Raw genomic sequence first — 25,414 nt, forward strand, 5'->3', positions numbered from 1 at the left:
GTAAGCTGTTGTGTTTGTCTTGTAGAATTTCTATTTCTGCACATCTCTAATTTCAGTTTTTTCAAGTTTCTACGAAAACCATACATTTTAGATATAGGGATGTAATGACAAAGTTCTCTTATTTTTCAGCGTACAATACGCTGCTGAAGGAAAATTTGGGGTTGCCATTTAAAAAATGAAGTTTTCAACTTTTCGAGATAGGGAAATTCTGCGCAAATTTCTGATCCCTGTATAATTTTTTAAAAAACTTTTCAAGGGTTATGTAAGCTATGGGTCCTCTCTGTGCAAATCCTAAGAATATTTAGCTGGACTCGAGTGTAATTTCGAAAAATTATTTTTAATGTGAAGGGTTGTCTGCCAAAATTTTCGAAAAAACTGAAATAATTCAAAAATATTGCACTCTACACATATGATGACATATCGAATTATATTAAAATTTAGCGGGGATCTCGAAAATTCGATAAAAATTGGTACATTCCATTTAAAATAACGAAGTTGTTTCCGGTATAACCGGAAGTTGGAGAAATCTGAAAACATTTTAGCTGAAACGAACACTTCGGGTAAACCCTGTATGCAAATTTTCACAAAAATAGTGCCAGTAGTTTGCCATATACATATACAGGTAATTCAAATTCGACCCCCACCATTGGGATCTCAGAAACCATAAGAGATACAGAAATAGTTAAATGGGGGCAAAGTTGCGTATTTTAGAACTCATCATTTTTCAACTAAGTTTTTGGATCTAGCCGTTTTAGTTTTTAAAATGTGACCGAAAAACAAAAAAAAATAAAAGTTTGTAAAAGCCATCTTAAATCAGTATTAGTCTACTATTTTAATTCTAATGACAAAGAATAATGTCACTTTCGAACCGGAGTGGCCCCCCAAAGCAGCCCAAAATGCGGGGGAAAAATTAAAAAATGCATTTTAATTAAAAAAATATATATAATCAAAGAAATATAAATAAACTTAAAAAAGACTGGAATAATCATAATCCATACTTCAGCAAAAATTTAAGAATTATACTGGTGAAAAACCAAACTTAAGGGAATAGTCGGGAATACTCTGGTCAGAAGGTTAATTTGCAAGAAAAAGTCTGAAATTGCAATAGTTATAAACTAGACTTCAGCAAAAAACAGGAATTACATTGTTCAAAGTCCACATGAAGTCTGAAATTACTGTTCAGAGAAAACAAAAAATTGATTATAAACCAAACATGATTTTTCATGGCAATACTTATGTGTTCAATAAAAGAATGCGAAGAATATGAAAAAGAAACCAATGGACTTGTCTTGTTATTGCACAGGACAGCAAATCACCAATACGGAAACTTTGCCAATGCAGGACAAGCACAAAAGCAAAGTAACAGCTGCAGAAATGAGGTAACGGGTGGTACAAGATCCGTATAGATAATAAGAGGTTCCCAAAAAGATGATGATAGACACCCAGAAAGAAATAGCTGTCAGTATCAAGAACAAAACATACATAACGTTGGCAGAAGACTAGTTACTATTTCTAAAAAACTAAATACTGCTTTCTGAAGACTAGATACTGCTCTGGAAGATTAAATACTGCTTTTTGAAGACTAGATACTGCCGACAGGTCTAAATACAGCATCTGGAACACTAAATACTGATTTCTAAAGACAAAAATTGCTTTGTGGAAACTAAATACTGTTTTCTGAAGACTAGATACTGCTGACAGGTCTAAGTACTGCAAAAGAAAGATAAGATATTGTTGGAGAAAACATACATAATGTTGGCAGGAGATTAGATATTGCTTCTAGAAGACTAAATACTGCTTTCTGAAGACTAGATACTTCCGACAGGGCTAAATACAACGTCTGTAACACTAAATACTGCCTTCTAAATACTAAAATTGCTTTGTGGAGACTAAATACTGCTTTCTGAAGACTAGATATTGCTAACAGATCTAAATATTGCAAAAGAAAGATAAAATATTTTGGAGAAAATATACATAACTTTGGCAGAAGACTAGATACTGCTTCTAGGAGACTAAATACTGCTTTCTGAAGACTAGATACTGCCGACCGGTCTAAATACAGCGGCTGGAAAACTAAATACTGCTTTCTAAAGACTAAAATTGCTTTGTGGAGATTAAATACTGCTTTCTGAAGACTAGCTACTACTGACAGGTCTAAATACTGCAAAAGAAAGATAAAATATTTTGGAGAAAACATACATAACTTTGGCAGAAGACTAGATACTGCTTCTAGAAGACTAAATACTGCTTTCTGAAGACTAGATACTGCCGACAGGTCTAAATACAGCGTCAGGAACACTAAATACAGCTTTCTAAAGACTAAAATTGCTTTGTGGAGATTAAATACTGCTTTCTGAAGACTAGCTACTACTGACAGGTGTAAATACTGCAAAAGAAAGATAAGATATTGTTGGAGGAAACATTAAAAAGGCGCCGGCGCCCCCTTTTAGGCAGCGCCCGGTGCAATGCACCCCTTGCACCCCACGGTAGCGCCGCCTCTGGTTCACGAAAAAACGAAAAATCAAGAAGTTATAGGCAAAAAACGAAAAAGTCATTTTTATGTTTTTCGGCGCGTTTTTCCAAAAACTTAGTTGAAAAATGATGAGCTCTAAGATACGCAACTTTGCCCCCATTTAACCATTTCTGTATCTCTTATGGTTTCTGAGTTGATCCCAATGGTGGAGGTCGAATTTGAATTACCCTGTAACAGACCCTGTACAAAACTAGTACAATATTATAACGCACAGAAAATGAAACAAGAAACAAGTCATTACATCCAAAACCATTACAGATCCTCCATTAAATAAAGTTGTCGGTCGTATGTTGCACTGTGCATAGCGTTCATTGGGCCGTCGAATTACTCTTAAACGTCTATCTGAGCTGTATAAACAAAACCTTGATTCTTCTGTGAACAGTACTTGTTCCCAGTCATCAGCATTCCAGTCAAGATGTTCTCTGGCAAATTGCAATCTCCTTCTACGATGATTTGCGTTTAAATTTGGTGCTCTGGCAGGAATCCTTGCATGCAAATCACCTTCGGCGAGACGCCTTTGTACAGTGTTAGTACTAATTCGAATATTATGAACATCTGCTACTTGTATCTGTAAGTTTCTCATTGTAACAAAACGTTCCCTTAAAGCACGAAGTCTAATAAAACGATCTTGGCGTAGTGTTGTGACTCTCCTTCTTCCTTGTCCAGGTCGTCTTGTACGTGATATTGTTGTATGAGAAATTCCTAATCTCAAGCCTATTTCACGATAACTTATTCCTTCATTGCCTAAAGTAACTGCCTCAACACACTCATCGCGGTTTAAATGTCTTGAAATACGGCCCATGTCAAATAAACACTTAATAACACAAAGCAGCAACTTGCTAAATGCGTAAATAAAATTAACAAGCATTTCTGTCAAACTGTTTGATATTTCATAGCCTGCTTGTTTCATTAGTAAGGACTATCAATAAAATTAAGTCAAACTTAAAAAATGTGTATCTTCCTTGATAAAAGAGATATCGAGATGATTCTTGAACGAAAATGTAGAGAAGAGTTTCCATTCTAACGTAATGTAAATGGAATGTAGCGGTTCTTTCTGATAAATTTCACAGGGTGTTGCAAAATCAGAAGAAAAAACATAAATTTCTTTTTACACCCCGTATATGGGTAAAACGTTGACAATTGTCAGAAACCATCAACACATTTCTTCCTTAAAAATCAACCTATACCGTGAAGAAAGAATCATCAAAATCCATCCGTTGATTCAAAAAAAAAAACCTTTAAACTTAATGCATAATTTAGGTGGTGCGATAATTTTGGAGAGTAGTGTATATTATTTTTTTTGTTGTGGATGCCATCTTCTATGAATATGTTTCTTAAATTATATTGGCATTTCATTTCTATCATGGAATTATCGCTATGGATTACCCCATCTGGACTTGCTCCTAAAAAATAAAACTCTCCTTGACCTACATATAAACCACATGGATCTACATGTGGCCCAGAAATATTTTGAAAACCTTCTATTACTGTTTTTTCATATTGGTAACCATATTCGGTGGCTTTGATTCCTCGAAAACTATTTCCCAATAGGTATTTTAAAAGATTGTTGGGCGGTGTTGATGGTTTTCTTTTGCGCACTACTCCAAAATTTGAAACTGTTAATCTTTATAACCTTTCTTGTCTCCAACAAGGATAGTAATCCTGTTGACATCTAGTACGTTCTTCTATTCTATCTGCTTCTTCTTTTGTTTTTTTTTCAGTAAATTGAATATCACTTCTTGTCTTTTATGAATTTCTTCTTGTGGTGGTAATTCCACAACATCTCCATAGTCGCTGCCTGCTTATAGCGCAATTGGTCTAACCCTTTTGCAATATTTTTGTTCACAACTCTTTTCAGTGCAGTGTTCTAATTTCTTTCCCATATTTTCTGCAATTTTGTTTAAATAATGTTCACGACAATTGAACGGAATTGCTGCAATGTGGCATCTTAGTTGGTAGGATCCACCATCAAAATCGTCACTAAGTTCCTATAACTAAACCATACAAACTTTTTTATTAATACACTGTGTAGCGAGCTATCAGCGAATCAAATTGCCTTTTGCTGTTACTACGTTATTCGTTAGTATGTTTATAAAAAACAATTATTATTATTAATTTCTTTTTTGAACAACATTACTACTATTAAAATACACGTTATCCCTTGCACGTTATCATTAAAATTAAGTATTGATTATTATAATAAAATAATAAAGCGATTCTTATGTGGTGTACGCTCCACACACTGCTAATAAAATTGTTCACAGAAAAAAGGAAAAACACAAGTAAAACTTTAAAACCGACTTTTACTGTTGTACTACCTTTACTACCTACATACTGCTACATATGAACTTCTATTTTAAAGGAGTGCATTTCTAATTCTTACCATTTGGTTTTCGATAAAAAAGCCACAATATAAATACAGACAGTGCTGGCAAAAACTCGGCGCCACCCTTGATTCTTTAGGGGCGCAGCTACGTTGAAGTTAGCGAAGCAATTCGAATATTAATACTGAATTTTCAAAAAATTATTGAGAAATTATGGAGAAAGATTGGTTTCTGAAATTTTGCATGACTACTATATGAAACCTTCTCTAGTGGGCACGCATATTATTTTTTCGCTAATGATGCAATTTACGCGTATTAAATAATTTAATTGTTGTATTTTTTTTAATAAATAAATGGGCATGCGTGCCCACTAGGGTACTGTTTCCTGATTTCAGAGCAGAAAGAATCATGCATTTTGCTCTCATATTAACCGAGATATATTGTTTGAAAGATTACATATAAAAATTCTTAGCGATTGAACAGCCTTAACTAGAGGGAGATTTTTTCAAAACGATATCATAATGTTGTCACGCCTGAATTCCAATGGCAGTTATTCCAACAAGATGGCGCGCCACCACACTTCAACAAGCTTTACTAAATCAGTTTTTGACACTTAGGAAATTGTTTAAAATAATTGGTTGCCATAGTTACTCATGGCTACTGCTATTTTTATCATGTCAAGCAAATTTGAAGAAGTTAATCTTTAAAGTAATTTTTCTCGAAAATTTTCTTATGTAACCAATATTATTATTGAGTGTACTAGATTGAGAAAAAGATTCTATTTCATATTCCGTAATAAAACTGGAGGAAAAAATTGAAATCTACACCAAAAAATTGCAAAAAAATTAAATCTTCATTTCAGAGATTTTTCCATAAACTGTTTAAAATGATTTTACCGCCAATATCGGTTACTTTACATAACAAAACTTTTTTATTGTACAATTAATTTGATGTTTTGTTATAGAAATATGGAGAAACGTTTATTATTAAAAACTTTGGCAGTAATAAGTTGTTATTTAACCAATAAAAAATTGGTTGAACAAATATTAAATATAATCCTGCAAAGTGTGAAACCATTTGATCAAGATGAACTTTTATCATGTTCAGAAGCAATCGGAATCTCATCAAGATCAAATTTACGTTTAGTTCTCGACACATTATCAACAATCAGAAAAGAAGTTTTAATAAAAAAGAGTCAATCAATATTTAAGTTTACTTTTATTAAAGATCAAAGTAAAGAAATTGAATTGGAACGAATAAGATTTTTGGTTATAACCAGTTATGGAGAAGTTTGTAAAGAAGCCCCCGTTGAAATTTTATTACAAACGATTGAATCGGAAATTTTACAATTCGTTTTAAACGAATTACAAACGACTAAAGATTTTATTATAAAAAAAGTTTCTTTAAAAACATTGGGCGCTATCGGCGATTGTATGCATCCGAATCGAAATAAACTTCATATTTATATGCAATCTCGAGATGAAGTTTTAACAACAGTCTCTTCACAAATGTTGTTACATAATGGGCCTGAATACGTTGAATTATTTCCGGTTATTATTCCGGTTTTTACATCATTAATTCGTTTACCACATACCTTAGAATCCGATCAACGTTTAAACTTATTAAAATTATGTTTTGATAATGTTTTTAATGCAAGCGCTATATATTGCAAATTAACAAACGAGAATTACGGAAATTTGAAATTAGCGCCGCCTGTTTATTTAAGTTTTTCAAAATTAAATACGTTAGTACAAGAACTGTTATTACAAACACTTTCTCCTGCAACTTTAGATGAGATTGTAACGTTATTAGAGCCATGGTTGGTTAAGAAAAAAATTGAACAACGTTTACCAGCTTTAGAAGCTTTAAGAATAGCTCTACAAACTTATTTGGATCATGTTAAATTTGCTTATGAAGGACCAAGTACTTTTGGACAAACCGGATTAATTTTAGCACGAATTATTCCGAGGTGTACAGATCCAAATAAAACTGCGAGAAAAGTCGCGTTGGATTGTGTTTGTTTAATTTTATCAATCGCGGGGAGATACGAAGGAAAAATGCGAGATCACGACAAACAATTAAGTAACTCTTTAATGCACGTCCAAGAGCAAATTACAACTGAAGATCCAAAATTATTATTTAATTTAACGACGGATTTGGCAAATTGCGTCTCAATGAATATACCCAAATTTCAAATTGGACATTTTGCTGAATACTTAATCGATGGATTATTAGATGTTGAAAATTCAAGTTCAAACGGAACAAGTGTTGTTTTAAACAATTTGTTTAAATTGAAAGGCGGCGATTTACAACAAAATGTGTCCGATTTAGTTTCAAAGCTATTAGAAAGTTTAATTAAAATTCATGATTTAAGAACAAAAGGAAACTCTTTGAACGCGATAAATAATTTAGCGCAACATCACTTAAAACCGATTGTTATTGTTTTATTGCAACAATCTTTACCGTTTGATCAATCAACTTGCAACGCTTGGTATTCAATTTCAAATGAATCAATAATGATTTCTGATATTTTTGCTATTTTAAAGAAAATTTTAAAATCATACCCGTTTTATGAAGAAATTAAAATGCAGTCGGAAACGAATCGAATAGCAACTTTATCGACTTTACAAGCAATTTGTGCATTTTTGGAAATATTTAAAAGTCCACAAAGCCACGAAATATGCAAAAAAGATTTCTCGGAATTATTTACTTTACTTTATATAACTTTAGCTTCTTACATCAACGCTTCACCTCCAATTTTGCATAATAAAACAACGTTAAATCGTGAAGCCTATAAATTAAATCCGTTTAAAATCGCCTTGGATGCTTTAAAACTATTCCTACAGAACGTTGAAAATGCTAAAGGAGCTGCAGAATTATATTTATGTACGGATAATTTAAATTCATTCATTGAAACAGTTCCTAAAATTACCGAAACAATTTGTCAACAAATGCCAGAATCTTTAGGATGGTTAGTTGCATCAATGGGACCTTATATTAGAACAGAAATTGAATTGCAAAGAATAGGAGTTACTGTGTTTTTCGGATCTTTATTAAAATGTAAATTAACGAACCAAAATGTACTCTCCGAAAACGTTTTGGAAATGCTTTTGGATATTCAAGGTGATTCAAGCACTATGGTACGAAAATTATATTTACAAGGATTAGGTTATGGTGCTGAAAATTTAAATAACGATATCATTTATCGACATTGCGGGTCGTTATTAAACGTTTTTATGCAAGGATTAGATTATAATTCAGTTGAGTAAGTAATTAAATTAAAAATTTATTAAGAACTGCTCACTTTCATATGAAATCCACCACCCACTAAAATTCTAACTATAATTTTTAAACTTTAGTAAAATAATGCTTTATTATCAACTAAGAAACGATGAAAGTTTCCGCCGAAAAAACTCAACTGTTATGTTTCCTGTACCATTGTTATCTCCAATTTTCAATATTTTGTTCCTAACAATTAATGAATTTATGCCCATAAAATGTCAGCTTATTTGATTGTCAAACTGTCAAGTAGACGTCTTGTAATGCCTCAAGGTCCGTTGAGTATTGGTTATCATAACTTATCATATTAATAGGGAATTGGACAACCTTATACAATATCTTAAAAAATCCATGATTTAGGGGTATAATTTAATAATAAAGACTAAAAAGGCCTCTTCTTCTCTAAATAATATATTTATTATATTTTATTTACATGGTACCGGTTTCGACATTTCGATTTTTAGAAATACATTTCACGTTTCACGTTTTATTTAATTTATTTCTAGGGGTGTTTTTATTAAACTTTCACTTCATAATAAAATAATGTTTATTTTAATCATTTCTAGGGGTACACTTTAAAACTTATAATTTGAAATAAAAGAACATTAATACGATCGGAACGTTTTACAAATACGACTGTTGCTCTTCGGGATCTCAGAGGCAACTGTTCGACGGTTCGATCTTTTTATTCGTTAGCGCTTTGAAGGGGGAATCCCACATTTCGGCCATCCTGGGATTCATTCGCCTCGAATGGATTGCTTGGACACCAGGGTTTCATGTGGTCAGCACTGCTGGATGTCTTTCGCGGACCTGGGTGGTTACCAACCTTTCCTACATCATACCGGTCGGGACCAATACCTCTAACAACCCGATATGGACCTAAAAATTTAGTTAACAATTTAGATTCGGTTTGAAACTGTGTTCTCTTGATGGCTACGAGATCACCTATATGGTATATAGTGGCAATTTTCCGTTTCTTGTTATAGTTCCGTCGGTTTTCTTCTTGCACCTTCATTATCTGGTCTTTCTGCAGCAATACTGCCCCAAATCCTTCTTTGCTTGCATCTACATGCAGTTCAGTTTTATTGTAATAGTTAAAAATTTTCAATACTGGTTCACTAGTTAGAATCTGTTTAAGAGTCTCAAACGCTTGCTCTTCTTCTTTTCCAAATACAAGCTGTTTGTCTTGCCTTAACATATCGCTTAACGGTTTTGCAATCAAAGAATACTCAGCGATGTAGTTTCTGAAACAACCAGTAAGGCCCAGAAAACTTTGAATTTATTTTATTGTTGTCGGTTTTGGAAAATTCACAACAGCCTTAATTTTTTGTTTTGCTGGTTTAACAAAACCATTTTCTATTTCATGTCCTAAATATTCTACCGTGCTTTTAATAAATTGACATTTCTTCCATTTGAATTCTAATCCATTGTCCATTGCTATCTTTAAAACTTTTTCTAATTTCGCAAAAGCCTGATTAACGTCACTCGCTGGTATAATAATATCATCCATGTACAAAATCACGACTCTTTCTTGAATTAAGTCTTTGAAAACATTGTTTATGTAACGTTGAAACACTGCTGGCGAATTGCACAGACCAAACGGAGTACGTAGAAATTCATACTGTCCACCTGGAGTTACGAATGAAGTATCTCACACTTTCTTCGGCTATAGGAACATGGAAAAATCCATTTTTCAAATCCAATGTTGTAAAGATTCTTGCGTCAGCCAACAAATCAATGTGATCCTCTATTACAGGAAGAGGGTAACGATCTTTTATTATCTTCCTATTCAACTTACGATAATCAACACAAATGCGAGTACTTCCGTCTTTCTTCTTTACAAGTACAATAGGGCTGGCGAAATCCTATGTACTCTCTCTTATGATGCCGTCCTTCAACCAATTTTCAATTTGCCTGCCTACCTCATATCTTTCTGGCATTGACAATCTTCTCGGTGCTTGATAAACTGGTGCATCATCTTGTAAAATAATTTTCGTCTGTATGTTTGTTGAAGTTGAACATTTCTTTGGTTTGTAGTTTTCAATCAACTGTTGAACTTTGTCGTAATATTCGTATCTACCAACATCTAAATCATTTTCTGTGTTTATCAGAAATATTTCATTTTCCTCAGAGACACTTATTTCTTCCTTTGGTAGATGATTACAAAATCTAATTTCGTTAGAAGATATTGTCAACGTCACTTTTTCTAATATCGGCTTACCAATAAGTAAATCCATGGGCATGGCATCATCAGGTACTATGTGTACAGTCGTTTTAAATCCATACTCGTCTACGTTTATATTACCGTTGAATTTACCCGTAGTAAATACCGTGTTTACCAGTCCTCGCAAAGAAATTGACGTCTCTTCGAAATTTGGCGAACCTAATTTTAAATAGCTACTAACTTTAATTAAATTCAAGTCGCTTCCAGTGTCTATAAATCCACAGAATAATTTGTTGTTAAGATATAACTGCTTATAGCCTGGTTTTTCTTCTTTAGTTTCTTTTATGACGTACGATTGCTTCTTCTGGTTATCAGCTTTCAGAGGCAACTGTTCGACGGTTCGATCTTCTTATTCGTTAGCGCTTTCAAGGGGGAATCCCACATATATTTCATTTTAATGTTCTTCTTCAGTGATCTGATGCTTTGTAGATTTGGCTGATGATGACATGTGAACATGTCGAAACCGGTACCATGTAAATAAAATATAATAAATATATTATTTAGAGAAGAAGAGGCCTTTTTAGTCTTTATTATTAACTTATACAATATGTTTACTCGACGGACCTTGGTAATGCCCCCAGTGCGACGTCACATTACTGGACACAGTACAGTTGCTCGGATATGGTCTTTATAATCCGAAGAAGGTATTCAGAGGCGCCATCCTTCTGGAAGACCCGCCCAAAGAAGTAACGCACGTAAAGACCGACTCCTTAGGCTGATGGCTACCAGGGATCGATTTCAAACAACAAGGTCGATTGCTGTGAATTGGATGAAAGCTTTGAATCGACACTTATCGATGGCAACTGTTTACAGAAGAATTTCTTCCTTTAGGTTTCATTCATACCGTCCTTACCTTCGGCTTCCATTAACACCTATAAAGCAAGCCAGACTTGCATGGTGTCAAGAACGGCAAGGGTGGGTTCATCAATGAAATGACATCGATCATCTTCAGTGATTTATTTATTTAAATGTGTTTGGGATGCAGACGGGTCAAGCCCAGCGAAGCATCCGCTAATAAGTACAATAAAAAATATGCAGTTAACAAGAATTCTTAACAGAAATAGATAATTCTGAATAACAAGAAAACGACAATGGTTGAAATTAACAATAATATGTAAGCAAAAAATCAACAGATAATATATTAACAAAAGTAAAAACAAAAGAAAAAACAGTCAGCTTATAAACGACGACAAGGGGGCAGCGAATATATCAGAATCTGAGCAATAATGGGTGAAAGTAGACATAAGGCGAGGAATCGCGGAGTTTGAAAGTGCATAGGTATTAGTGCGCGACACAAAGAATAGTGACTTTTCACGGGATGCGCTGGAACTTTAAACTGTATCTCAGAGAGTATCGTGGAGCAGTCAACAATACCGTTAATAAGTTTGTAGAGAAAAATTAAATTATTTATATTGCGCCTGGAGGAAAGCTGCGGGCATAGTCGCAGTAAGGTGAGAAAAATTTATGTGCAAGGTACCTAAGAAAACGCTTTTGTACTTACTCCAAGCGATCAATGTAAACAATGTAAATGCGATATTGAGGGTTCCAAACTGTAGATGCATAGTTAAGTACTGAAGACACATAGGCGAAATAAAGTGAACGAATACAGGATAGATCAGTGAAGGGTCGGCATGTACGACATAAAAAACCAAGCATCCGGGAGGCCTTGTTAACAATAGAATCAATGTGAGCGGAGAAAATAAGTTTGGAGTCGAAAAGAACGCCAAGATCTCTAACGCATTCGGATTGTTTGAGGGTGTTAGAACCAAGCAAGTAATCAAAAGCAGTAGGATAGCGTTTACGTGTGAAAGTAATCTTGCTGCACTTGCCATAATTAATATAAAGATTATTAATTGTACAATATGCTTGTAGTCTGTCCAAGTCGCTTTGCGACTTTGCACAGTCTTCAAGCGAGCAAATAGGTGCAAATATCTTGCTGTCGTCGGCATACAGAATTTTGAGTGGTGAAAGCAGGTATGAATGTTGTTTATGTAAAGCAGAAATAGCAACGGTCCCAGATGGCTGCCCCAATTAGGTTTCGCGCGCCACATTTATGTATGGGAATTATTAGTGCCTTCTTCCATTCAGATGGATAAGTTGCTGTGTGAAGGGAGGTTTTAAAAATACACGCCAGTGGTTCAGTGAGCACTGATGCACATTCACCGTAGAATAGGCCGGGCAGACCATCCGGACCCGCTCCAGCCCTGGGACTCACGGATGACAATTCATGCAAAATGTCGTCCCGAATAAACCAGGGCTCGATGTATAGGGAGGAGACTCCACGGCTACCGTCCCCGCATCCTTCAACAAATACAGATCCGAAATAATCAGCGAAAAGGTCGCAGATATCCTGCTCACCCGATTGCAATACGACAACTTACCGGGAATAGTTATGCTACCATTCTTTTTTGATTTAATGAAAGACCACAGACCGCTTGGATTATCACGCATGTTAGATTGTATGGTGCCCAGAAACAGATTATAATCATTTGTGATTAAGGCTTTACTACGAGCACGGAGAAAACGAAACGTTTCATAATAAGTATGGTTCCCCGTGGTCTTCCACTTCTTATGGAATTTAAGTTTTTCCTTAATGCCTTTAATGGTTGGTAGAGAGTACCAGGATGGAAATCTACGTTTATAGGTAGTTTTCTGAGGAACAAATTTCTTGACCGCTCCACGAACAAAAGAGTAAAACATGCTCACTGCTTCATCGGCCGCTAAACGACCAACACCATCGTCCCAATCCACAGACGCGAGACATGAACGTAGACTCCCATAATCAGCTATATGAAATAGGTATTTATGAAAACGATTGTCGCGGAGAAGGCGCTGCGAGACACAGTTAATTGAAAGTAGTAAAGCAGGATGATGGGTATCCACGCGCACCAATGGTCCAAGGCATTGGGCCCTCCATTGAAAGCAAAACTTATTAATCTCAAAACAGAAGTTAAACACCTAGGGGTAATACTAGACAGTAAACTAAACTGGAACTCACACTTATTGTTAGATAAGGTGAGGAAAAAGGCCATTATGACAAACCAGATCTGCTGCAGGCTCCTAGGAAGAAACTGGGGTGTCAACCACGAATGGCTCACTGGGCCTACGTAGCAATAATCAGGCCCATGGTCGCTTACACCTCATTGATTTGGTCACCAAAAACAAAACATAAGACAGCACAACAACAGCTGGCACAAATCCAGCGATTAGCATGTCTTAACATAACGTGTGCAATGAGATCCTGTCCGACGGCTGCTTTGGAAGCCCTACTTGGGTTCACACCGCTCCATTTATATATACAAAAGGAGGCAGCTTCAGTGCCTTATCACTGAAAACAGTTTCTTCAGTCAAGTTGATGCAGGGTAACCTCAGAGGACACCTCGAAATCCTCAAGGAGCCATGTCTAAATCACCTGATTGAAATTAAAACAGACCTTATACTGACAGAATACAATTTCAACCACCCGTATAAGGTCATATTTAGAAGCAGGGATGATTGGGCGAAGGGAGGGTCTCAACTAAAAAGAGGAGCCCTAGCCTGGTAAACCGATGCTTCAAAGACAGTTAGATCCGGAGTAGGCATGGGCATCAATGGACCAAATAGTCACATTAAACTGCCCCTCAGCTCGGACATAACAATTTTCCAAGCAGAAGTTCTTGCTCATAAACTTCTGCACCGCTTTGAACCTACGGAAGGGACAGAAAGGTGCATCTAAAACATTTTCACAGACAGTCGGGCCGCCTTAAAGGCCATTCAGGCCTATACGTGTGACTTCGCACTGACCAGAGAGTGTACCAGCAACCTGAGATAACTCGTTAGGGGCAATGATGTACAGTCGGGATCTTGGGAAATGCACACTCAAGGTCAAGCGCTGTTGTGAGATCCGACATGCCGCTGGCTAAAAGGGCTGATCGCCCACGAGTCAAGAGCTTCGTGAGCGCCCACGAGACAAGAGCTTCGTGTGCGTCGGCTCAGTCCGTTTAGCCAGCGGCATGTCGGATCTCACAACAGCGCTTGACCTTGAGTGTGCATTTCCCAAGATTACGACTGTACCCTATGGTGGGTTCCAGGTCACAACAACATTGAGGGCAATGAGAAGGCGGACAAGTTGCCCAAAGAGGCAACGAACACGCTCTTCATTGGACCCCAACCTAGCTGTGGACTACAAAAAATCCACCTAAAACAAATAATCAACAATTGGGAGGTCTCAAAGGTAGCCTTACGCTGGGAAGAACTTCCAGGTCACAGACAAGCGAAGAGTATGATAACGCCGTCGCAAAATAAAACCAAAGAGGTTTTATGCCTCAGCAAGGGGGATCTAAGGACGCTCTCAGGGTACCTGACCGGCGATGCCAATACCACCTCTTCCACATTGGACAAACTGAGATCAAACTTGTCGACTTTGCAACGACGAGTCAGAAACTGCTAAACATATACTGTGCACTTGCGTCGCCAGAGGCCGTCTAAGACACAATATTTTCGGTAAAACTCCCTTGACACCTACCGACATAAAGATTCAAGACCTCAGGGCAATACTAAGGTTCATCAAGGACCTACATTTGCCCTAAATCTTTGGAGGGCTAAAGTTACAATAGATCTTATAGGCCGCGATAACGAGAAGGGCCGTTCCCGTTCCAATAATAATAAAATAATAATAGAGAGCATGGGTGGAAGAGTTACTAGCTTTTTCTTGAAAAATGCTAATTTTTGTCTTGTTTTTTTCAACTACACTTTCATCGTTTCTTAGTTGATAATAAAGCAGTATTTTATCGAAGTTTCAAAATTGTAGTCTAATTCTTAATGGGTGGTGTATTTCATGTGAAAGTGTGTATTATAATTTTTTTTTTTATTTTAGTGATTCCGATGTAGTGTTACAAGCAATGTTAAGTTTTTCAAAACTTTTAAAAGTAGTTCAAGAAAATCATTTAAATCAATGCCAAGTAATGGCTGCTGTAAGAATAAAACCTTTGCTACAACAAGATAATAGTAATCTAAGAAGAGCATCTTTTTGTCTTTTGGGCGATTTGGCAAATTCAATAAAAGGTTCAGATGAAGCATTTCAAGAACAAGTTAATGGAAATTTAATTACTTTAATATTACATTTATGCGATGACGATTTGGATGTTGTGAAGAGTTGCAAATATGCTTTAAGAAAATCTGGCCATTTTTTGCGTTCAACTAAAGTGAACCAGATGATTCAAGAGCATATTTTGGAGGATGGATCTTTGCAATTTATCCAATTTATTAGTGATTTTATTAAAGTTTTGGCTGAAGATTTACAAGAATTATTTCCGCAATTAATAATGGCTTGTTTATCATATTATAAAAGTCCTTGTATGCAAATTAGAGGAAGTGCTGCATTGGTCACAGGTCTTTTATATTCACAATTAAATCTGGAAACGCGAAAGCAAGTTTCTTTTGATACCGTAAGCTATAGGTTGTTACAACTTTTAAAAGATGAAAATCCAGAAGTTAGAAGCAGTGGAGCTGAAGCTATCGCTTACTTATTTGTTGTATAATTTTATTAACCTTTCCCAAAAACTATTTCTAGTATCTTATGTGATAATGTTAATAATATGGTAAAATATTCTTATATTTGTTTGTTGGGTTATTGTATTTTTAATTTTTCTGCTTTTTATCAATAAATAGAAAAAAAATAGAATATTTTAATCCATTTTCATAGTTAAGTAAAACATAACCTAAATAATCAAAAAAAAAAAACGTCACTTTGAAGTTAACCTAAAAATTTCTACTTTTTAACGAAAAAACATTTAAAATCCATTAAAACCACAAATATCTTCATATTCTTATAAGATTTCTCAAAAATTACCAGATCATCTTTGCCTTCAATGCATATCTCATTTACACAACGCATTTTTTTTTAAACAACTTTGTGAAAAATCAAATAACACATTAAGAAACTTATTAAATGAAAGAGCAAACACTTTTATGGATTTGAAACTAGCGATCTATCAAAGTGAATTAAATTTAGAATTGTCCCAAGATAATATCAGGGACGTACATAGTTGATGGACACAAATTAGAACTAGAAATTGATGGACTTTCTTGATTAATTAAACAACTTTATGGCTTTAGCGGGAATTTTATTTTTGCCAATTTTGAACAGGATGTTATACAGAGTGTCTCACTTAACTGGTTCGTTAGAACTTTTTAAGGTTCCACTATTTGTAGTGGTTTGAAATTTTGGTAGCATGGGTTGTTCATTCTAAACTTTCGATCTAAAATATTTTCAAGATGGCCACCCCTTCTGGTCTACCGGAAGTAGACCACAACTTCGTTATTTTAAATGGAATGCTATAGTTTTTATTACACCTTTCAATTATACGTAAAAAAATACGTTGACTTTGATAAAAGTTGTTGGTACCTAGCGTTTTTTGTTTTCGAGTTATTTTGATTTTAAGTGTTTTTTGACAAATTTCACCATGGTCTTTAAAAGCCCATATCTCAGCTAACGATCATTCAAAAAAGCTCTGCATTTCAATTATTAATGAATTTCCCATTAATGTTGTCCAATCTTTTTTAATTAGTTCTTCACAGTGGCGAACACTATCTGCCCACATCTCCGGAGTGTAATGACCAAGAGCTTTTTGCCAAGTCTCCTTGACACGACAGATCTTTTTCTCCGAGCTGGACTGAACATGTTTATTGTAATAAGTTTTTAAGAACGCCCAACATAGTTCAATGGGATTATATTTGCAATTGTATGGAGGAAGGCGAAGAACAGTATGGCCATGGTCTCTTATTAATTTGTCAATTTCAAAGGATTTTTCAATTTGAGGCTTGTAATAACGGATTATTTCCCATAACGATTTTTTATTTAAGGTTGGTTCAAACTGTATATTATGTTCAGTTAACCATTTTTTCATATCATTTTTTTTTGTGCAGAAACTTGGAGCTTTCTCGATTTGTTTTGAGTGATATGGAGCATTATCCATTACTACCGCACACTTCGCACCCAAATTATTTAATGCTGGAAGTAATAGATTTTTCACCCATTCCATAAAAATAATTGACGTCATATTTTTATGATAATCTCTGTGCTCCGTGTTGTCACTGAGCAAGAGATCGCAATTTGGCAAAAACCCTGACGAAGTGCCTGCGTGCAAGATTGTAAATCTTTTTCCTTCGCCTTCTGCTCTTTGCGGAATACCGAATCTTTCATTTTCATTTACCCATTGATAAACTTGGGTGCCATTTTCGTAAATCCAAGTTTCGTCAAGAAAAACATAAGTATTGCAAGCTCCGGATTCTAGGTATTGCAAGTATGTCTTTAAAAATGTAATTCTTTTTGAAACTATATGTGGTTGTTCAATTAACACTTTTCTATTGCTAATCTTTTTATATCTATATCCCATAGATTTTATAATTTTATGTCATTTTGATCTACCATTAGTAAAATCACATTCATTTCTTGCAAAATTAAGTAAATCATTAGGATTAAAATACTGTTTCTTTTCATGCAATTTTTGTATTTGTCTTCCTAACTCTTCTTTAATAAAATATAAATTATTATCCGTCTTGTAGTTCATTTTACAACGCCCTTGTGTTTTTGTTTTTTTTACAGTTTCATATTTTTTGTAGGTTTGAATAATTTTAAAAACAGTCGTGCTGTGAACCTAATACAATTATGTTGAATATAAATTTAATTTTAAAACTCAAGTGCAATACACATACATCAAAAATACGTGAAGCTTTATCACATATCTATTTTAAATTCGTATTTGGTGTCTCCGTCTGTACTTCTTCACAATACCTAATTATAGAGTTTTTTTCGCGTTTAGACAGTTGACATCCCGTTCCACCCTTTCTTAACATTTTTATGGTAGATTTAGCAGCAAAAAAATTATATGAAAATTGTTTTTTAATCAATCTGAACAAATTTGATAGACAGTGGTGGCACACAATTAAAGTAAAAGTCACGACATGCGCTTTTACTTTCAATACCAACTTGACGCCACTTTGACAATTGATTTAAATAAAAAACAGATTATATTTATTGTAGTTTCCCTGATATTGGAAAATTAATCAAAATCAGACATAGAATCCCAAAGCCCGTTTGTGTTTTTGTTAGCAGGCCAAGACATTTTGACAGTTCATCGTTTAATTTATTTAAATTATTATTGGTATTATTTCTACAATTAACTATGGTTGAATAACCTTTAGCTTGCTCGCTTTTATTTACCAAAAATAACCAACAGAAAAACGAATAAATGAAACAATGAAAAACAACAATTTAATAACAGAAATTAGAATGAATTCCCTTTCTGATAGGGTAAAAAAATACGGGACATTCCATTTAAAATTTTCGACTTTCTAGCCATTGAATATGGAGAAACGGTAATTCAATTTTTGACTATCCTGTATAAGATACTCTGATACAAGAAATGACAATCTATTTGACAACATCTGAAGAGTAATCGTGCCAATTTAGAGGTTTTTTTTAATGAACGTTAACTGAGATATGGGCTTTTAAAGAGCATGGTGAAATTTGCCAAAAAAAGCTTAAAATCAAAATAACTTGAAAACAAAAAATGCTAGATACACCAAGAAATTCTACAATAGAAAAAATAGATGAACCTACAATTTCGAGTCAGTATCGTTTTCTAGATGTTAGTATAAAATTGAAAGTTTGTCTTTTATTTTATATAGAATTTAAGTCTAACAAGTTTCGGCCCTTAGCCATCTTCAGAGACTCCACAAATAGATTAACATCTCTCATCTTATCCATTTTACAAACGACAGCGAAAGGTAGCGCTAGTTAGCAAAAGATATCACTGTTGCACATTTTTATTGCACTAAAACTAGAACTAATACTAGACCGAATATTTCTAGTTCTAGGACTAGTGTTAGTTCTAGTTTTACACTAGCACTATCACTAGAACTAACACAAGATCTAGAACTAGAATCATTCGGGTTTAACCGTCTTGAGAGACGTGGGACTAAATCCCAATGTTTCTATTTCACGATCTAGTGTTAGTTGTAGTGGCAGTGGTAGATAGCGCTAGTTAGCATAAGATATTACTATGTTGTATATTTTTATTGAACTAAAACTAGAACGAGAACTAGAAACATTCGGGTTTAGTCGTGAAAAAAACTTTCAGTTGACAATGTCAACTTTAATTTTATTATTACCTTTAAAGTGAGTCCAAACTTGACACATTTATCTCAAAAAACCAAAAAATTCGAACTTTTAATTTTGACATAATTGTCAACTTCATAAAAAATCCTTTAAAATGAGTCCAAACTCGACATATTTAACTTTAATATTAATGGAAATATAATCACTTCCGGTTTGAAACGTCAACTTCAATTTTGACATATTTGTCATCTTCATTAAAAAACCTTTAAAATGAGTCCAAAAATGACGCACTTATCTCAAAAAACAAAAAAGTTAGAATAAAAAACATTAAACCCTAAGTTAGCAACAATGAAGATAGCAATTTAATTTTTAAATATTAATACCAACCTTAATTTTTTATTTTTTTTATTATACTTTTGCTTTTGTGACAAATATTAAGACATTTTATAAAAATTATGAATATGTCAAAATGACATTGACATTTCCAAGCGGATGTTGCTTATATCTCGATTAATATTGGAATTAAATATAACATGTTTGGACTCATTTTAAAGGATTTTTCACGACGATTACAAATATGTCAAAATTGACATTCTTAACAGGAAGTTGACCATAACTTCATTAATATTGAAGATAAATATGTCGTGTTTGCACTCATTTTAATAGTTATTTAACCAACAAGTCTATTAATGAAGGCGATTAATTATCGAGATATTTTAACGCGTGAGCGAGCGAAGCGAAGCGAACGCGTTAATTATTGAGATAATTAATCGCATTTTAATATACGAGTTAGTTACAATATTTTTCCGTTGACCGTCTTTTCAACAAAATAGAGAAAATCCATCGTTGAAAAATCTCCCAATTCTGTCACTGGCAAAATAACCTCACTTTTAATGTGTCATAATTTATTTTTGTAGTCTTACCGAATAGATATAGTGGTCGGTTGGGTCGGTATTACAAATTTCATTGGAGAATATTTATTAAATTGACTACTATTTAGTTCGGTCGGACTTTCTTAAAATCGTTTATTAATAGAAAATCGTTTATTAATAGGTGTCATTAATGAATGATTTTGTATACATTTATAAATCATATAAATACACGGTCGACGGAAAAGGATTTTTAATGAAGATTACAAATATGTCAAAAGTGAGGTTGACATTTTAAACCTGAAGTTAATTATCATGTAATAGAAGTTTTATAACTGAAGTTAATCTAGTGTTAGTCACTTTTCCACACTTTCTTTATATTTTTAACGTGTTTTTTTGGGTCATTTCACAATGATTAAAAAAAGTCGTCGACTTTTAAGCCACATGATGATTCTTGAATTTTTCCCAAGTTTCTTAATATTTCTTTCGTTAAAAAAGAGCGTTCTTAAATTTTAATCTGTAAACTTGTAACACTTCGTCCTTAGTTTCATTTTACAACTTTTTAAACTTTAATTTTGTAAATTAGTAACTAATAATCTGATTTCAACATTGATATGTGATCTTTTTTTACAAAACAACAAGAAATATTAAGAAACTTGTTTGTAAAATGGATAACATGAGAGATGTCAATCAATTTGTAGAGTCTCTGAAGATGGCCAAGGGCCGAAACTGGTTAGACTTAAATTTTATATTAGATAAAAACCAGTTTAACTCTTTGTGTCCCGACGGTACTTTAAAGTACCGGTAGTTTTAAACACTCATTTTAAACTGTAGTCATCTATTCGGCGCATTTAGAGCTGTCGGTACTTTCTACTATACAAGGAAGAATCTGTATAAAAAATGACGCAATCCGCAGTGTAGGGTTTTTAGGTATATTTAAACTTATTCGTCCAGATGTGATGAGAGATTATTACAATCATTTTAAAAAGAGCTTTAATTTAAAATAAGTCTCATTCCTTAATTTCAATAAATACGGCTTTTTAAATTAGCATCTTTTTTGATACTTTTAGGTTATACGAAAATGTAAGTTTTGTTGCAACATTTTTTTTCTCAATATTTTTCCAATCCAACCCAACAATTATTATACATCATTGTAAAGAGAAAGCTTTGAGCTTTAATTTAGAATAAGTCTTAATAATTTCAATAAATACGGCTTCCAGAAATTTTTAAATTAGCATCTTTTTTGACACAAAGTTACTCAAGTTTTTACTCAATATGCTATCAGATTTTCGTCGTTCTGTAAATACAAGTCTGATAAATAAATATTCAAATTTACTGCGTCCACGAAAATGTAGCGCAAGTTCAAAAGAAAAAGGAAGTTGTGAAAATTATTCTTCCAAAGCTTTGACCAAAATGTACTGCGTGCAATGTTTATTTATGTTGTAATGAAAGAAAGAACTGTTTTTCTGAATGTCATATGTGATTTAGATAAAGCAAGTGTTACTTATTTTCTAACGTAATAAAAAATGTATTATTTTTATATTATCAATAATAGTTTTTGTATACTGAAAATATATTTTAATGCTGATTGCATATCTTGCTAAAATTGATTCCAAAGGCCTCTACTGAGTGTATTTTGATAGCGTTTTAATTCTGTCACAAAGTTTCAAAATTTTTGACTTCTTGGGACACAAAGGGTTAAAAGTACAATATCAAACTCTAGATTATTTTCTTCAAAAATTTTTACACAAATCGTCATCATTTTGTCTCTAGTTTTCTAGTGATGCAAACCGCGGTCCAAAAATTATTGATTATTATAATAATTCTTATAATAAAAATTCTGCCACTGAATATTTTTTTTAAACATCGATGTATCGTATAATACGTCGATATTTTCGACATCGATGTTTCACTTTTGGAAAACATCGATGTTCTAATATCGATGTTTTTATGAGCGAGCGACTCGCTCGTGTTGCAACTTCATCTTCGTGGCACTTCGTGGGTAACAGCCGCCATTATACGCTTGTTGAATAATATACTATTATTTATGTTACTATGTTTCGCCTTTTATTTTGGATTAATACTGTTTTTTAAACATCGATACAATTAATATACGCATAATATCCGCAAACCACTTACTAAATTATATTGAAAAAAATTTAATAATTAGCGCCATCTATGAGGCGGATGGCAAAGCTTTGTTTTATTGATTTATATAGATTTCTTTACGAATTCCCAATATTTTGATGAAATCGTACATTTTTCGTTTTACCCAAATTTCGAGATAACAATTCAATTTTACGTCTACTTACACGTAACCTCTTCCTACATTCTACTAGTATCCTTGAAGCGTTGGCATCTCAATTTAATGTTTAATTTCTCGTAAAAGTAGATTTACATCGAGTGTTATTTATGACAAACTTTAGGATTTTTTTTATGTTACAAATACAGCAATTTTACAACGCGGAACACTTCAATGTGTAGAAAAATGTGTGTACTTCAATTCTGTGTATTCACTTTTCCATAATAATTTACCATAATATTTTAATGCATTTTCTTAATTAAGTAAAACATAACCTAAATAATCAAAAGAAACGTCACTTTGACAGTTAACCTATAAAATTCTAAAAATATTTTACTTTTTAACGAAAAAGCATCTAAAATCCATTAAAACCAGAAATATCTTCATATTCTTATAAGATGTAAAAACCATTTAAACCAAAAAATGGCATATGAAACCGCCACAGATTTCTCAAAAATTTGTCGCACTTGTTTACTTGAATCAAACGAAATGAGACCTTTGTTTACAATTGCTGGAGATTTAGGTTTGGTCGCTAACATTGAAGATATGTTGAACTCTATTACTTCTATACAGGTTTAAAATAATTTAATCACGTGATTCAAACATAAATAAACACTGCTTTCAGGTTTGCAAAGATGATGGCTTACCAGACCATCTTTGCCTCCAATGCATATCTCATTTAAACAACGCGTTTTCTTTTAAACAACTTTGTGAAAAATCAAATAACACATTAAGAAACTTATTAAATGAAAGAGCAAACACTTTTATGGATTTGAAACCAGCAATCTATCAAAGTGAATTAAATTTAGAATTATCCCAAGATAATATCGGGGATGTAGTTGATGGACACAAATTAGAACTTGAAATTAGTGAAAGTTTAACTTTTGATTCTATAGAATTTGATAAAACTCTAACAACTTCAAATTCTTTAGCTTCTAAACCAAGTAATGTAGAAGAATTTGATGAAACAGAACAACCAATACATCCCTGTGAACAATGTACAATGTGTTTTACAACTACTTATGATTTAAAAATGCATATGAAAAAGATTCATAAAAGTGAAAGGCACACTTGTTATCTTTGTAACAGAAATTTTGCAAGTCCAAGCACTTTATGCAGACACATGAAAGTTCACAATGGTTTAAAACGTCATCCGTGCACTGCATGTGATAAAGCTTTTTCAAGATCTGATGATTTAACACGACATATGCGAACTCACACAGGAGAGAAACCATTTCGATGCGAAATTTGTGAAAAATCATTTGCACAATCATTTCGATTGTTGGAACACATGCGAGCGCATGCTGATGAAAAAACTTTTGTATGTTCTGTTTGTGGAAAAGCATTCTCTCGCTATACAGGTCTTATAGCACATAATAAAACTCATTTAGGGCTTAAAACTCATAAGTGTGAGTTATGTGGAAAAAGGTAATATGAATAAGATAATTTGTTATAATTTTGAATTTATTATTTATTTAAGACTTTGTGGAGCATCTTCTTTAGCAATGCATATGAAAACTCATACGGGAGTTAGAGATCATGTTTGTAATATTTGTGGGAAAGGATTTACAACGCCACAAAATTTAATTGTTCATCGACGAACTCATACTGGTAATTTTTTTGATTTTTTGTTTATAATGATACTTTAAATATTTTTTTAATAAAAGGTGAACGTCCTTATATATGTGGTACTTGCGGAAAAGGATTTCCAGATCCTTCGCGATTAAAAGTTCACAAAAGAATACATACTGGAATTAAACCTTATGCATGTACATTCTGCGATAGACGTTGTGTGAGTTCTTCTCAATTAAATAAACATATAAGATTGCATACTGGGGAGAAGCCTTATATTTGTGGGATTTGTCATAAATCGTTTCCAAGGAATGAAGATTTAAAGAATCATATTAAAACCCATACTGGTAATAATTATAAAAGAAAAAAAAATCTAAAAGAATTATTTGAGAATTTTTAGGGGAGAAAAATCATATTTGTACACATTGTAATAAAGGTTTTTATCAAGCTTCCACATTAAAAGTGCACATGAGGATACACACTGGGGAAAAACCATATTCCTGCCCAATTTGTCATAAAACTTTTTCACAAACAGGACCTTTGTCAACTCATATGAAATCTCATTGATTTATTCTTATTTATTTTTAGTTTGATGTAATGTAAATAAATTTATATAATTACAAAATATGAAGTTTTCTTTTTACAGAAAAACGAAAAAATGATCCTATTTTTATAAAGTTTCTGTTTTTAAAGCATACATGAGGATTTATATTGAGAAGAAAATTATATTTCTGTCGAATTTCATTGATATATTTTTAAAATAAAACACTTTTAACCAAAAAAAAAAACTTTCCGATACCGGGAATCGAACCCGAGCCTCCTGGGTGAAAGCCAGGTATCCTAGCCACTAGACCATATCGGAGATGTAATAAGGATACCAACTGTCAAAACTGACACCCAAAATCCCTATGAAATTTCAATTTATACATTTTAATATGTATAAATGCTATATTATATAGAGGGTCCCGAAACTCAACGTCAAACGGTCACTGGATGAGAGGCCAACCCATACCTGTTCTGGTAAAAATAAGAAATAAAATTCTATGTCTCTTACAAGGGAAGTATCAGAACTGTCCTTCACCGATTTTCTTGAAATTTGGTACAACGATAGTATGGCCAAAAATAAGGTTTATGTATTTTTTTATACGTGCTAATAAAGTCCCTAGGGCGAGTTATAAGGGTTGGAAATCGGGGCGAAATATATACGGGTG

The 25,414-nt window shown here is 33.5% G+C and overlaps 2 protein-coding genes and 1 non-coding gene across 3 annotated transcripts in view; 2 read left to right on the forward strand and 1 right to left on the reverse strand.

The window, feature by feature from the left end:
- LOC111415652 (maestro heat like repeat family protein c11.1) overlaps positions 1-16,030 on the forward strand; it is a 31,196-nt gene extending 15,166 nt beyond the window's left edge. Inside the window, exons 7-8 of the mRNA XM_023047410.2 lie at positions 5,822-8,122; positions 15,216-16,030. Coding sequence (XP_022903178.2) covers positions 5,822-8,122; positions 15,216-15,879 — 2,965 coding nt within the window. The 3' untranslated portion in view covers positions 15,880-16,030. The remainder of the gene's footprint in view (positions 1-5,821; positions 8,123-15,215) is intronic.
- Positions 16,031-22,778: 6,748 nt separating this feature from the next.
- LOC111415649 (zinc finger protein 436-like) lies at positions 22,779-24,828 on the forward strand. Its single transcript, XM_023047406.2, has 5 exons — positions 22,779-23,204; positions 23,257-24,059; positions 24,112-24,242; positions 24,299-24,550; positions 24,604-24,828. Exons 1-5 carry the CDS (start codon positions 23,055-23,057, stop codon positions 24,768-24,770), a joined length of 1,503 nt encoding a protein of 500 aa, XP_022903174.1. The 5' UTR covers positions 22,779-23,054; the 3' UTR covers positions 24,771-24,828.
- Positions 24,829-24,993: 165 nt separating this feature from the next.
- Positions 24,994-25,065, reverse strand: TRNAE-UUC (transfer RNA glutamic acid (anticodon UUC)). The gene has a single exon. It is a non-coding gene; the product is annotated as a tRNA-Glu (tRNA).
- Between the last annotated feature and the right edge of the window lie 349 nt (positions 25,066-25,414).

The sequence above is a fragment of the Onthophagus taurus genome, chromosome 6 (genome assembly GCF_036711975.1).
Source record: "Onthophagus taurus isolate NC chromosome 6, IU_Otau_3.0, whole genome shotgun sequence".
In the NCBI taxonomy this organism is placed as follows: Eukaryota; Metazoa; Arthropoda; class Insecta; order Coleoptera; family Scarabaeidae; genus Onthophagus; species Onthophagus taurus.